Raw genomic sequence first — 15,559 nt, forward strand, 5'->3', positions numbered from 1 at the left:
TGTTAAGTGATTCCTTCATGATGACAAGACTTGAGTTTAAATTAATTTGAATAAAATATCACCAATCTTTGCGGTTAATCTATGACACTTTTTCCGTTGTACAGATTTTCATTTCAAGATTCATCAATGGTATATTTAACTGCATTTTCAAACTTTGATTTTCTTTAATAAACCATTTAATTGTTTTTGTAGTTGCGAGTTTGGTTTAGCAGAGATGCTATAAGGAAATTTATCAAGTCTATTGCTGCCCCTGTTCTGAGGTAATATTTTACCGTTTGGTTGATGCCTGATGTTGATGCCTGAAACGAAGTTCAACATTATGTTATAGATTTCGCATGATTTGTTGTCAAGTATTTTGGACTTGATGGCCTGGTCAATTCGTTAAGGTTTTCATGCATATATTGCTAAGAAGCTTTTGTTAGACTTGGTCAATTTGCACTTTGAACAAAGATAGTTTAGTTATTGAGAATAAGAGATTTGATATTTTTCATTCAAATTTATTGTGAAATTTAAGTAATTAGAATCATGGCTGATCATATTCTGGTTGCTTTGATTATTTTTTAAAATATTTGGATCTTTTTATGATAAGGTCTAATGAAGTTTGGTTAAGCCTCTCTTTGTTTTCTTATTAGTTTGATTAACTTCTAGTTTTGATTTTTTATGATTAGAAATATTATTAATTGAATCGAAGAATGAAAATGAACTTTTTCTATCTACACGTTTAATATTTACAGTAGCTTTAAATGTTTATATAGATAAATTCTAAAACTGCTAGATGTGACGACGATCAGGCTGTGTAAATTATCACAAGCATGTCACCATTATACTTTTTAGCACAATCTGGATTTTCTATTAAATGTGCTGTTCTCTCAGGGGGAGGGTCCTGTTTTTATGTTATTAAGAACGTGCTGTTTTTTCTGTTTTCCAATCTTTGGGCTCTACGTCCCAACTTTCCAGATTAAGTCTTGCACATTTTCCAACTTAAAATTCGGAAATTACTCTGATGTGTCATACTCCAGGAAATATCAGACGATAAATCTTAGTATTTCTTCGAATTTTTTGCTTTTTCAAAGCCAGTTTCATTTTATGTTTCGCCGAAAGTTGTTTGCAGATCGGAGAATTGCCTGTCGGGAATTCTAGACCTTGTCGCTACTGCTTTTCCATCTGCGGGTCAATGTATGGCTAGGTCTTTCTACATAAATTGAGTTTATTCCTTTTTAGGTATCTCTGCAGCCTGTCAGAAGAAGAAATAAGAATGCCAAACACGCGGGCAATGGCAGATCTTATGCTGAGCACAATCAAAGTCGATTCGGAAAATGAATCACGCCTTGAGAGGTTCGTAAGAATTGTTTTCTTATTTCTGTTGTACCTTAAATTTAATGTAGTTTCTGCTAACAAAAGCTGTCCTTGACGCATTGATTGTTCGAAAGTTTCATGGTCGGTCACGAAACGCAAATTAGAATGCTAAATCTTATAGGGAATTTTCGCCAAATGTTGTAAATCTAGTAATTGCGCTGAAAGTTTCTAGCATTGCACATTTGAAATTCAGCCATGAAAAAAAGATAGGCCCACGAGTAGTTACTGCCAAAATGGTACCAGGTTCTTAATGAAAAACGTAAGCTGGAGCTACTAGGGCTTCTCATTAAACAACATCAACAACATACCGAAGACTTTTACGAAGACAGCCTTAGTTTTAAGACAAAAAGAAAAATTGTATTTGCCGTAGATACAGCCTAAGAAGTACGTAAGAGAACATTTAATGAAAATTGCTGTTTGCTTGGCTTACAAAAAACATTTATCTTCTTGTAAGCTTTATAAAATTATGAATCATTATTTCCATAAAGCTCACAGTTTTCAGCAACAAAAACTTTTCGAGACTCTTAGGTAATGGAAGTAACAATGATTAAACTTGGTTTCCCATCATCATAATCTTTTTTGCTATCGGTCTTTCTGATGAAAATTTAACTATTTGCTATTCATTTTTCCATTGCTTGCTTGCAGAAACTCCCTCGAGCTATCATTTACATATTTCATGTCGTCGACTCTCACGGTTCGAATGGAAGGGCTCAATCAAATTACGGTAATTCAAGTGTTTATTTGTTGGAAATCGTAAAGCCCTTGTCCAATTTCTAATAGCCAATATCACCTTCTCATTGTTGCTTCTTAAAAGATGACTGCAATAACTCTGTGATTATTTCTTTTTGTACCTCTTTTTGTAGTTTGCGTCACTTTTGTGAGAATGGATTGCCCCTGACGCCTTATGTATAAATTGCATAATATAATAGCAAAGGCTTAATATAAGAAGCAATTTAAACCATGTACCTCACAAAAAACGAATTTTCCTTTCGGTCAAGAAGTGCGATAACCAAGTTGCGATTCACTGTTACTGCTTTTGTTAGAGTATTGTCTAATAGTTTTTTTCGACATTGGACCCTTTGGCAAGGCACGTTTCGGGCTCTTATGTAGCGCCAGAACATGACTAGAGACAAATTCAATTGCGACACAAATGGAGCTCGCTTCGTACACACTTGGGGACCTGGATTTGTCTAGCTTTCTATTTTCAAATAATGCATAGATTTATCTTATCGAAGTCTCTTGATTATTCACAAGAAAGTTGATTTCCTTAAGGAGAACCAGGTTTTTCACTAGCATTAACTCGTTAGCGAAAAAGGCGAATAAATAGACAAAAGTCGGTTCCTGGTCAATTTTGCGATTATTCCGATCAAAATTGTTTGCTTTGTACAAACCTACTAAGATGAATAGAGTTTTTTTTATGATTCAGTGCCCTAGACCCGCGAAACACGATTTTCTTCATCTTTGGAATCCTGAAGTGCTAAACCCCAAGTTTCTGTCTTTTTTTCGTTGGTTGCAACCAAAGAGCTTTCAACTACTCTTTATTTTCCTTTTCATATTTACGTGGTTTTTTTATTTCAGAATCAAATTCACAACTTGATTGAGATGTCACAAAATGATAATTTTGGTGATGTTGATAGGTAGGTTTACTTTGTCCAAATTTTAGTGTCTCGTTTGTGCGTTTCGCTCCCAGCGGATTAGTCCCTGCAATATTGTCACTCAAAGTGAATACAAAGTAATGTCTTAAGGACATGTCTTAAAGACTGAGAAGAACAGAAATTGCGATGCATTTGTGTGAATCAGAAAGGTTTTCCAAATTATGGATACAGTTTTCCATTTCACGATAGCCATTAGTAATTGTTGGAGATCTTTAAATACAGCTGGTCCCCGTGTGCCCTTTTTTAAAAATCTGTAAAAATCCTTCAACATCAAAGAAGATGTTGAAAATTCCAAAAACGGTTTGGCACTGAAAAAGCACCATATGAACAAAACTCTTGCTTGTTTGGCATTTTTACTAGAATCTATGACAGTATCATGATGACTTTGTCAGAATTCTTTGGTGTCAGAATAATTAATTGGAAGCCTTTTAAAGTAGGATACATAAAGAGGTTAAGGACGTTAACCATGTAGACAAAGCTGAACAGTTTTTTCAGTCGTTTACCGGACAATTTGCCACCAGTGACCTCGTATATGATAGGCTTATCTGAAGCTATATGTGAAACTGTTGGCTCGCTCATGAGATTCTCATGAAACATAGGGCAGCGGGCAGAACTCTGTTAATTCCAGTCTAAAATTTGTTAAGTTTATTATTGAAAAGTGAGAGGCTTCTCAGTCATTCATGTATGAAATTGCTTGAAAAATCGAACATTTGAAGCATAATAAAGCTTTTAGTATGATACTCTTCGGAGTATCAAACGCCAAAACATGTATCGAAAACTCTTTAGCTATTTCATTGACGTTATTCAAATTGTGTGCCATTTTCAAAGCCATATTTTTTGTAGCACGTATTTTTGTAACCGGGTAATTTATTATTGCTCGTCGTAACTTGTATAATTTTTTGTAGCTTGTGTCAAGAACTTGCTAAATGGCTTATTGAGAGGGAAATGATTGAACATTTATTTGGACCAAACCATCACATTGAGGTTGGTACTCCGCAAATTGTTTTGCTTCCCTTGATATCTGCATCAAGTTACAAGTTACGTCAATGTGATGGTTTCTATTTTGATACTCTTATGGAATGAACAAGAAAGAGATACGAAATTTTTAGAATAACAGTATTTATCACAGGTTTTATCAGCTGTCTTTTGGGCTTACATTCGAAAGATGTTTTGTATGTAAAATAATGAAATGACGGAAACTGCGATGGCCAGAAAACAAACGTTGATTTAGGACGTCATCGTAAGGAAGTTTAAAATCATGAAAATTTTGATTAAAACCAATTGATTGAAAAACCTAAAATTTTGTAACCTTCTCTCACAGAATTATTGAGAGTAAAACTAAACTTGTTGCACAAAAATTCTGCTATTTGATCAAAGGAAACATAAATTTTGGCTGTTATTTGTGAGCCAAGAAGCTATGCTTTTGATCCATTGTTTTTCTTTGTGCTACTGAAATGGAGAATTTAAGGGATACCCTCAGAAAATTGTTTTGTCTAAGGGTTGAACTCACTGGCATTTGTTTATTGAAACCCAATATACCTCACTTAGAGAGATTTATTCATTTTGAAAAAGTTTGTCCAGAACTGTGGGATAGATTGTTGTGAAAAAAGCGTTTTTTACCTTCTGTCTTAACTGCCTGTCGAATTTAGTTAGAACGGGATGGATAAACTTTGACAGATGTGGTAGAGTAGATTTTCATTTTATTCAAATTGTATCGAGAAATCATCAACGTTTCATTAGCGTTTCATTTCCAGCTACTTTTTACCTTCCTTTTTCTTCTCCAACAGCTTCTAAAGCAATCACAATTTTTATTAAATTTTCTGGCACAAGAACGTCACTTGAAACCGAAGCACTTAGAGTGTGTTTGGAATGCGGCCCAGGTATATATCCTCAAAAATACAGTTGAATTCCGTTAACTCGAACCTCCTAGAGGGAAGAGGGAGGGTTGAATTCCGTTAACTCGAATCCTGAGAGGGAAGAGGGAGGATAAGGAGATTGACTCACTTAGCGAATATCCATTTTATTTTGGGCGCGAAGTTTGTTGACTGGAACAAGGTTAGAGAATCGAACGGAATGGAAAGTCATTCGGACTTGGTGAAAGTTGTAGCTATCCATGGTACGGCTTAATGGGATTCAACTATAGTTCTCTTTGAAATATCGCAATGATTTGATTTGTTTCTCTTAGATGCTTATGAAAAAACGCCATTGATGTCTAATAATTTGATTTGAACCTTATTTATAACGGAAGAAACCTCACGCAATAGGCTTTCTTTTGAGAAAATGGTTGTAGAGCCACTTGCAGGTTTGGGGTTCATATGGTACTTTTTGCATTAAATAGGGAAGTTGACATTCTAGAGCCTTGTAATGCAAGCCCTTCAGTGCGAAATTCGCTTGAAAACTGACGAAAAAACTGCTTTTAAGAAATATCGGTTTGTACATGTGTGAGGAAAAGTCTGACTTAATACTTAAATAAAGAATAATGTTATTTCCGAGTAAATTTGTGGCCCAAGATTTTTTCTTTGCAAATTTTAAACTTGTCTTATCGTATATACACTAGTCCAAACCATATCGCTGAACCCAGCCGATTTGTCTTTACTAATGTACTATTTATTCGGTGCCTGATTCTGGGAAAGGGATTACTGTTGTATGATAAGGTTTTCTCATCCAGGTTCCGTTAAAGATTGTTATCATTTTATCTACGAAAAGGCCAGAGTATTTGCCTCATAATTAAATGCTTCGATTTTAATTCTCTCACAGTTAAAGCACACTGGGAAATTCGTACTAGAATTATTGATATCGCTTACAAAGCATATGGACTTGAAATCGATACAGTATTTGTTGTCCTTGGTTGGAAAGTTGGCTGTTGGATCACACACGAAACAGACGCTTCTCTTAGCTTCATTGTTGACAAGAAGGGTGTGGTCGGCAACTCTAGCAGGGGTTGCTGCCAAAAGAGAGCTGGAAAAGGAACCAAAGGCTGACACTTTACAAGGTAAGACACGTCAAATGTCTTAAATGATCAAAATTTGCAACAGGAATAAATTGACGCGTTAGATTAGATCTCCTTCTGAGGAAACCAGCTCTTTCTGTTTTCCTAAACTTGGATTTGTTGTTTTAAGACCCAAAAAGATAAAGAAAACATGGCGACCTTGTTTTCCAAAAGCACCTGAAGTTATGATCACTTGTTCTTTTGGCAGCTTTTACACATATGTAGTGGTGTTAAATTCTGGTACTGATTTTTATCTAGTGTTCTGAAAAACGGTTTGTTTTCGTACTCTATTCTGTCCGCTATTCTGGAAGCTGTTCGCTTTACACATTGAGTTTTTTCTGGTCACAAATTTTGTCAACGTCTTAATTTTCTTTAACAACAACACAACAAGTTGAACTTGATTGTACTGTGAGGATACTACTGTAGCACGAACTAGCCCATACACTTGGAAAAATGTTTGTATGACCTTTGTTGTTCATCTGGGTATCTGCCTTTCATTTCAATTGTCTTTCCGTCACAGTTAAAAAGCGAGTCGACGTTAGTCCGACTGGAAGCGAAAGCCCGACGGCAAGCGTGAGTAGCGATGGAAGCACGGACGAGGAGGTTGCGAACATACACGCAAGCAATATCGCGGATAGTGAGAATCAGGGGGATGATTCGCGGAGGTAAGCGTGTTTTTCAAGCATCTTTTTCGGATGCAGTTAGCAAAGGCTTTGAGAGTAGGAGCTTAGGAAAGGATTGGAGGGGCTGCAAGGGTTGAGGGACTTAGGAAATGATTGAAGGGGGCTGCAGGGGTAGTGGGGCTTAGGTAAGGCATGGAAGAGGCTGCAAGAATAGAGGGTGCTTATGAAACTTTGGAGTCGGTTGCAGAGGTTTAGGAGGCAAGGAAAGGCTTAGTCGAGCTGGTACGGGAAAATGTACCAAAGAGAGCTCGTGAGGAATTGGAGGGACATTTTAAGCATTTAAAGGATTGTCAAATATAATTTTTGTAGCAATATCAAATTGTCCGATACAAACTGATATGTCGAAAATTTTAGTAAAAGGCTTTTATTATCAATGTAGTTTTAAAGTTTTATTTTTAATTTTCCAGTGAATGGGGATATAGATATTTTACAACTGTCCTTTATATATATCTATATTAAAAAAGTTTGTGAGTTATATGTTTTGTTCTAATTTATACAATTGTTTGCACAATCTATATTCTTTACCGCAGGATAATTTATAATGAAATTTTTGTTGTCTTTGGCATAAAGAGAAGTCTGAATCTTCAACCATTCTGACTATCTAAGTATAAGAGCATATCAATTTTTTTTATAACGCAGGCTGGAAATGAGAATGAGCAATACAGAATTGCAAGGATTACCAAATGATAATCTACTCGAAGTTTCGCCTCGAGATTTTGATGACTCGAACGACCTCCTTCCTTCGTCTTCATTTCAAAACGAGCAAGTCGAGGGTGACTATGATGAAGACGAAATAAACTACATGAATGTTAGTCCGGTTTCGGAACGGGAGCAAGAAAGCGAAGAATCCGAAGACGATGATGTCTCGTTGGCAAACTGCCTTGAACGCGGTCAGCAAGCAAAGTCCCCCCTTCGGGAAAAGGAAGAATTAAATGCTGAATGTTTATGCCTCGAGGGAAAAACTTTGTTGTGGGATTTGCTCCAAGACGGAAATGTTGTAAGGAAATCGATTTATTTTTTATTTTTCACTTAGAACAGTTAAATCTCCAGGGTATTTTTGATTCCCACAGTCCCCCATGCGATTTTGAATCAGCGAAATTTTTCGTTGTTAATGCTAAATTGTCAACTGCATCTAGAAATTTTCCAGAAAAAATTAGAGTTTCCATAATGTACCATTGCAAGTTCCTTTCCACCCTCTTTCGCAAATTGGCTTTTTATTCTTTCGCAAAAAACAGTCCAAAAAGGTACCCTAGTTTTATCACATACTTTCCTTTGAAAATCCTAGTCAATTTAAACAAGTTTATATATAATGGGTGCTTACCAACTGATATTATTCGCATTGATGTGGCTAAAAATATAACCTATTATCTCTTGTATTCCCGCTGCATTTTATTGATTAATCCTCTTAATTTTTTTGTGATTATTAGGGAGGCGGGATTATCATAAAGGTGGGATTAATTTTGCAGAGTATGAAATAAATGTAGTAATATTAGAGAGTCGGGAATATGAGAGGGGGCGGGAATAAGGTAAGAGAGAATTCGGTATTCATGCATTTTATTATCTTGTTTATTTTGCTTTCGTTTCAGGAGGAACTTGGAGATGGAATGGTGCAGGAGGTGCAAAAATTGCTTTGGCAGCTCGTTTGTTTCACAGGGAACAAGAATGTTGTCATGGCTTTTATCAAAGGTTGCCTTGACAATATTGAAATGAATCGGTAAGAAAATGTCTACATACGATGGAACTTTAGTTGGAAGATTTTTGTCTACGATCATTTGGAGGTTAAGATATGTACAGTTATGAATGTTAGGCCGTAATTCGTTATGTTTAAGGCAATAAATTAAATATTGTAACAGTATTTGAAATATTCCATGAATTTAATTTTTGTTTTTGGTTCTGTAAAATTGCTGCCGATAACTTCTACATCTTTACAAAAGCATCGTCTTAGTTTACCTAAACTGATGGTTAAATCTTGATATTGCCCAGGTAATCTTGATATTTTATATAATTGAACCAGGAAATGAAAAAAGGGTTGTATTTTCTAGATCTGTTGTCATATCGTTTCAAATCCTGCCGAAAATTCTTAACGGATACCCGAGGAAAAATAGCAGCGAAAGTCACTGGTTGCTAGATTGGGCTGTGAAGGAGCTTCGTATGATGGACACCTTCTTTTCAAATCTGAAGGAATACGTTGCTGCGTGGCAGATATCCTTGCAGACTGGGAACGACTCGATTCCAGGCCACCAGAGAGAGCAGCAAATTCTAGCTCGACTTGAATTTCTAACAGCTTTATACTCTAACGATTTATCACCAGACCATTTTAGTAAGTCAAATGAATCTTCTACTTAATTAAATGATTGATTTCTAAGCTGATTAATTTATTTGTTTATTCGTTTATTCATTTATTCATCTTATCTTTATCAATATATCAGATAGATTAGCTAATATTGACAATATAAGTTACCATCTCTTGTATCTATTCACAGGACTGACAATTGATCAAGTGGACTGCCTGTGGTCTTGTCTAATCACCAAGATACCTGATGGTTTTCACTATCTCCTATTAAGCTGGTTGCTGAAGCAAACTAACAACAAAGAGCTCCATGCCCTTGGACTGGATAATTACAAGCATATTTTCATGAATAAGGTATGTTTTCTCGCGTTTGTCTCTTAGCAACAATTGTTAAGGGAAGTTATGACCAAATAACTCTACCACAGTTTCGCATAGCACCCACAGTTTCATTCCATCATCTCTTTCTAATAACTTTTAGAGCTGAAAAAACCTTTGATTTCTCATGATATTATCTTGTTCCAGCTACCAGAAGTAAACCCTGAGACAATCACCTTTACCGGGCTAGGACTATTTCAGCAGCTGTTTAGCCTGACTAGACTCTCCAATGCCTCGCCTTTTGCCCAAGATTCTCAGAACGAAGAGGTCAGTGTCTGAAACATTTCTAAAATCATCCATGCTTGTAATTTGATATCTTTTGATGCACTAACTTTTGTCAAATATAATCAGAATTTTAACCCACCTTGCATCACAAATGTGTTGCCTTTAGGAGACGCTGTACCACTTGTAAAATTATTTGTGGCCTGAATATGAAGTCGAGTTTTTAATATTAAACACAAAAAAAGGTCTATCAATCTACAGAGGAATAGCTTTTGGTTTTTTACAGTTAAATGTCTTTAATCAACTTGTTCTAGCGTCTTCTTCTTGCAAGCAGTATAAAGCAAAATAAATTTTTCGAAAGGTCCAGTTCACCACAGCGTTTAAAGGCTTACTTCCCCTGAATAAGTTCCAAACGTTTAGTCTCATTTTATATTTTTCTCCAGCTTAAGTTCTACAGAGTATTCTACATGGCATTAAAGACTTGGTATAAAACTTATTGCAGATAAACTAAGTTTGTTGAAGCGTCATTTTAGAACCAGGCATTGATTTTTCCCATCAAATTGTAGATTCCTGGTATCGATTATCTGTGGAGAATTGTACTGAACGCACAAAAAGACCAGGTTGCAGATGAGGCCATGGCATATCTTAACTATCTATATATACAAAGTGAGTAAAATGTTTGTACATCATTCCTTTAATCATATACAAGGTACTGCCTAATGTTTTCCGTGGAAGAAATTAGGGGAGTATGAAAAGTTTATATTTCAGGAGGTCATCTTGTATGATAATAGTATCACTTCTAGAGTCCTATATAAGGTATTAGAGAAAAAAAGTATTTTTTGTCAATTCTTTTGTGCAATCAGTGGCGGACACTTGGGGGGGCGAGGGGGGGCGACCGCCCCCCCAATACTTTAGAGGACAATGGTCTTTTGTTCTAAAACAATGGGAAATGTGACGTCATCTTATTATAACAATAGGCTTGCCCCCCCAATATTCGATCAAGTGTCCGACCCTGTGTGCAATCTGCGTCTGAAATTTACTCCAATTTTGGCCACTTTTCTGTTTTTTTACTCATGCAATTATTGCATCAAATAAGCTTTCAATTGATCGTGAAAAGCTTCCTTTTTGGACTATTCTGAATCGACAGTAGTTGTGATTCTAATAAGGTGCAATTATTTTAATTTGGTTTTTGAATGGCAAACAATTACCTATCTTCATAATGCATGGTCGTCTAAAACATCATCTTGTGTATATCTTCAAAAGAAAACAAACATTCTTTGGTCAACTATTTTGTCTTTTCTTTTTATTTTAGTGTATGTATTCTTTATCTAATGACATTTGCTCGATCTCTCCCTCTCGGGTAGCAGACAGAAATTATGTAAAACTCTACAGACAAGGAAATTGTTTGTATCTAATAGCTCTTATTTTGATATATAAACTTATGTGTAAAATTATTTTCGCTTTTTTATATGTAGTATTTACCCCTTCTCCGGTACTTTTGTGCCTATGCTCAAGCTCTCCTTCTAGCTCCTAATTTGCTCTTATTTTAGTTGGAAATGGATCGATGGAAAAAGAAAAAGAATTTCTGGACACATGCATGGTGTATCTTCGAAAGTCAATGGAACAGATGTCAGATGTATGTCCGCTTCAATAACCAAGACCTTTCTAGGAGGAAATCTTTTATTAAGTCTTATTTTCTGTTTTATTCCCGAAGGTCTTATTTCTGTGCTTGATTAAATGAAGTAGAGATATTGTCGTTGAACATAATCGAGTTGCTAAGCAAGATTGTTTCTGCCTAAAATCTACAACAATGTATCAAACAAGCTTCAAAATGACATCATAATAGACTGTCATACTTTGTCATAGAATTGCTCAGGTTTTCTTCTGCCAGTAAATAAGAATGGGGTAGGCAATGTACTCCTTGAAAGCTGCATCTGCCGTGTCATGAAGACAAAGCTACAAAAGTTACCCATTTTACGATGTTGTCAGAAGACATCAGCGCAATCATTTAGCATCTGTATTTGTATTTGATTATATTTCAAGTCCTTTTTTCGATGATAACTTGTTTTACCTTTTTAGAGGCGAGAGGAATCTCTAAGGACAATACAACAAATTCTAACTATTTTGAAATCTCATCTTGATGCATATTGGAAAAGGTAAGTTCACTCTTAGAGTAAGTTCGTTCAGTTCACTATTGGAAAAGGTAACCATTTCACATTATCCACTATAAGTTGAAAATTTGACATGTCTGATATTAAAAAGTTAAGATTCCACATTTGTATATCCACATGTATTCAGTCCTGTAAAACCCTAAATTTTGTATTCGTGTTCCCTTCTTTTTAGACGTTCTTTTTTTCTGTGTATCTTATTCCTTGTCTTTTAGATTTGCGTATCATGTACACTTATGGCAACTCGATGGACATAATTTTGAAGGCCATCAACCGAACGTTCGATCACATGGAAAAGATCAAGTTGTTAGAATTATTTGCCAACCAGCTGGAATATCTGAAAAGGTTTGAAGTCAAATTTCATTTTTTAAATCTAATTCTAGAATATATTTAAGTGGTTATCCCTCATAAAAGGTGGGCTTTCGAAATCTTGGTTGACTGCCTACCCTACAACACTCAGCCACCTTCAATTTTGCTTTGCCATGTCATTGCAGAGACTGTATCTTTGAACTATCCTTTCGTATAAGGTAACGAGGTTGCACATGGACTTCCTTTCTCATTTCTAGTCTGTTAGGCCCAATGACAAGAACCTTGTTGAACAGTCGGCGGTGTGCCTTCTATCGAGTCTATGGTTTTCTCATTTTAAACAGGGCACTTCTTAAAGACATCTTTTTTTGCAAAGTTTTGACAAAAGCAACAGTGGAGTGCAACATCCAAATAATGAACACATTATGAATTTTCCAAAAGGTTTAAAAGCTTTGACAAAAAAGAATGAATTTTTTAACGCAATTTCTTGTTTGAGGTGCCCGTTATAAAATTAGAAGTTTAAGTGTAATTGTTGTGTCTTTACTGGGCTAAAATAGTACTTATTGGGAGATAATACGAGCGAATGACTCGATCAGGGCAACATCAATGTCATTGCAGTTTTCTCTCTTACATTTTCCTTGAGTATATTTTCCAAAATCCTTTTTTGCAACCACTAAATCGGTTGTTCCAATTGCTACGTATTTGGTGTGACACATAATGTTATTATCAAACTAGTGGTCAAAATTCGATATAAAAACCGTATTGCTAGCCAAGACTAATTCACTCTAGATATTTGCTAAAATGTTGCGATGTTCAAAGCATTTCGCAAGTAGCATTAATTGCATGCATGTTCTCACTTGTACCAACGTGGAACATATCTCCAGGGGGTTGCTGACATGTTAAGCAGATCCTACTTCGCGAGGGGTAAGGAAATGATCCGACTTCGCGATATCCTGACAATCCAATGTGTGACATTTGACTTGAATAAGGTAGGAAAATTCAATGGGAATTGAAAATCAATCCAACATAGTGAAATGCCGTGTTATCTGTGGTACGGCTTACCTTTTGAACCTAAGAAGCGCAAACAAGACCCCCTTGTACACTAACACCACAATTTTTTCGATTTTTTGGTAGCATAAAAAATAGTCGATTTGTATTCAGCAGATATTTCATCTAGATGTCTCATTTGATGTATTTTTATAGATGAAACATTTCGTGTTTAAATGTTGGTAAAATTAAAATTTGAAACTTTTAGCAAGGGGAGAAATTTGAGGCAAGGGAGAAATTTTGGAGCGAAATCATCGGTCTCCTGTTGGACGTTTACCTATCTGGGAGATTTAAACGATCTTAGTCGATGTTTTTCAGCAATGTTGTTTTTTATGCAGGTCTCATTTCGCCTGTCATCGCACGATCTCCTGGCAAAGCTTAGGGCAGAAGTCACCCATTGGTGTGTCAAACTTCAAAAGGAACAGGAAGAGAAAGGGCAACCTCAGTTAACACCACCCCTGCAGCCTCCTTTCCGGCTAATCTCTCATGGACATGAGTTGACACCCGACCTCGACCAAAAAGCTCTTGGGGAGTTAGGGATGAAAAATCAGCAGGTAAATTTTTCTTTAAGGTTTTTGATTGTACAGAATTCATTTTATCAAAGTGAAATTTGAGTTGCGCCGATACCATTGAAGTGTTATTGCTCCAGAATCAACGTCAATCGCTGCCCAAATTCTTGGAAGTGGAACATCAATATATCAGGTCGAATTCAAGTATCCCCTAGTTGAATTTACTTCAACTTTGTTTTGATTAAAATTCTTCTTACTTTTATGATATTTACCAAACTTTGTTTTTGGGGGAAATGGAAACTGTAGTATGTATTTGGGATAAAAATAATGAAAAAAACACAGTTATCAGTTGTATGCAGCTAAGGTATATAGACAATTTGTTTTTCTTGTTGGCATTTCCAACTGATTCAGTAATGAAATAATCGTTATTGAATCGTACCGGGTTAGTCGGAAAATGGTTTTCTTAAAAGACGTTAAAATATTATTGAAATTTTTTGTCAGGATTTGCTGTAAATTCTACATTGGTTTTCACAGAATAGATCTATTCGAGTATTTTTCATGTTTCGAAATTTCTAGAAATTGTCTTGACAGTGCTCATCTTGTAGTTGGGTTCCCTTTACTTGCTTTTTTCAATTTCAATTTATTTTGCTTTTTTGTTTCAGCTCGTTTTTGTATCTGTTTCACACCCACGAAAAGACCGAACGTCAAGCGGAAGCCAAGTCCCAGCCTCGCTTCAAAGATCGCCTGATATGGAGGCCTCACCGATGGTGCAACTACTGAGAGAGGAAAATTTTTCATTGTTTTTCAGACTATTGGATGTTTTACACAAAGCTTGGAAGACTGGTCCCGCGTTTGATGATTCCGACATGCAGAATACCGCAGGAGAGCGTGAGATGGGAAAAATTGACCGAATCAAGTCTGATGATAATATTGCAAGAAAGCTATCTTCAGATGATCTTGTACATAGTCTTTGGGAATTGCTCATGATTTTACCAACAAATCTTGAAATTAAACAAATACTAGAATCAACAGACGCTGACGAGAAAAACATGATAGTGCCAAAATGGACGCAGCTTGTTAACACGGAAAGCACTTTCAAGTTGTTGTATATTTTGCATATAATCGACTCGATGAGCACACATGACTATGATGTTCTCCAGGGCAGTTCTCAAGATGAGGCTAGCACTGATTCTGATAGTTCATCGTCAGAGAACGAGCAGACGGTTGCGACTTCAGCGGAACCTCTAGGTTGGGTTAAAAAGTTCATCAAGTATGGCGGGCTAAAGAGTTTGTACGATCGCCTGCTTTCGGAATCGTTGTCTGTCGATAAACTATCGGACCATTGGACCTTAGATTGTGTTGGATATCTTTTGAAGCTGCTGACAAGGTTTGGGTGTGTGTCGTTGTCGCGGGAGGAGAAGGAAGAACACGCCGAGCGCGAGGGAAAAAGAAGGAGAATGGATATTAAGCAAAAACGTCACGTGTTTAGAGCAAGATACAAGAGCATCGATGGAGATAACATTGTTGTGATCCAAGCTTTTAACCAGGTATGGGTCTCCTGGATTCTTATCGATGACCATTTCTGTATGAAAAATATGTCCCCTCTGCCACTTGAAAGGGCTGTTGAAATCATACTAAGTTGTACATCCTGATTAAGCACATTGCTTGAGAGGATTTTTTATAACAATGCTCCTTTCTTTACTATGCTTTAATAGCTGTGTATCCAAAAAAAACTTAAAGGATATAGTCTATGACCACTTTATTCCTCTTTGTAGCAGTGTTATTTCTCTTGAGGATTCTACCAGCCACCAGAGTGCCAGTCGTTTCTTTTTAAGCCTTCGCAAGATGTGAAGCCCGTAATGAAGGGATATTGTATTTGTTTGATATATGGAAATTTATTGATAGACTTCAGCTGTAATGATTAAATGCGATTATACTTTATTTACGGTTCTTTTTTTT

The 15,559-nt window shown here is 36.1% G+C and overlaps 1 protein-coding gene across 2 annotated transcripts in view; it reads left to right on the forward strand.

The window, feature by feature from the left end:
* The window catches only part of LOC135693228 (ubiquitin carboxyl-terminal hydrolase 34), a 65,444-nt gene that overhangs the window by 14,859 nt on the left and 35,026 nt on the right, over positions 1 to 15,559 (forward strand). For both annotated transcript variants that reach the window (XM_089110978.1, XM_089110979.1), the window contains exons 6-24: positions 193 to 260; positions 1,222 to 1,335; positions 2,002 to 2,080; positions 2,935 to 2,993; positions 3,917 to 3,995; positions 4,799 to 4,891; positions 5,769 to 6,003; positions 6,521 to 6,665; positions 7,323 to 7,680; positions 8,270 to 8,397; positions 8,726 to 9,003; positions 9,167 to 9,327; positions 9,496 to 9,615; positions 10,137 to 10,236; positions 11,121 to 11,206; positions 11,650 to 11,726; positions 11,954 to 12,083; positions 13,430 to 13,645; positions 14,263 to 15,147. In XM_089110978.1, the coding sequence (XP_088967104.1) occupies positions 193 to 260; positions 1,222 to 1,335; positions 2,002 to 2,080; positions 2,935 to 2,993; positions 3,917 to 3,995; positions 4,799 to 4,891; positions 5,769 to 6,003; positions 6,521 to 6,665; positions 7,323 to 7,680; positions 8,270 to 8,397; positions 8,726 to 9,003; positions 9,167 to 9,327; positions 9,496 to 9,615; positions 10,137 to 10,236; positions 11,121 to 11,206; positions 11,650 to 11,726; positions 11,954 to 12,083; positions 13,430 to 13,645; positions 14,263 to 15,147 (3,411 nt within the window). The remainder of the gene's footprint in view (positions 1 to 192; positions 261 to 1,221; positions 1,336 to 2,001; positions 2,081 to 2,934; positions 2,994 to 3,916; positions 3,996 to 4,798; positions 4,892 to 5,768; positions 6,004 to 6,520; positions 6,666 to 7,322; positions 7,681 to 8,269; positions 8,398 to 8,725; positions 9,004 to 9,166; positions 9,328 to 9,495; positions 9,616 to 10,136; positions 10,237 to 11,120; positions 11,207 to 11,649; positions 11,727 to 11,953; positions 12,084 to 13,429; positions 13,646 to 14,262; positions 15,148 to 15,559) is intronic.

This window comes from Rhopilema esculentum, chromosome 10 (assembly GCF_057945365.1).
Source record: "Rhopilema esculentum isolate cy_ngs chromosome 10, ASM5794536v1, whole genome shotgun sequence".
NCBI classification, from domain to species: Eukaryota; Metazoa; Cnidaria; class Scyphozoa; order Rhizostomeae; family Rhizostomatidae; genus Rhopilema; species Rhopilema esculentum.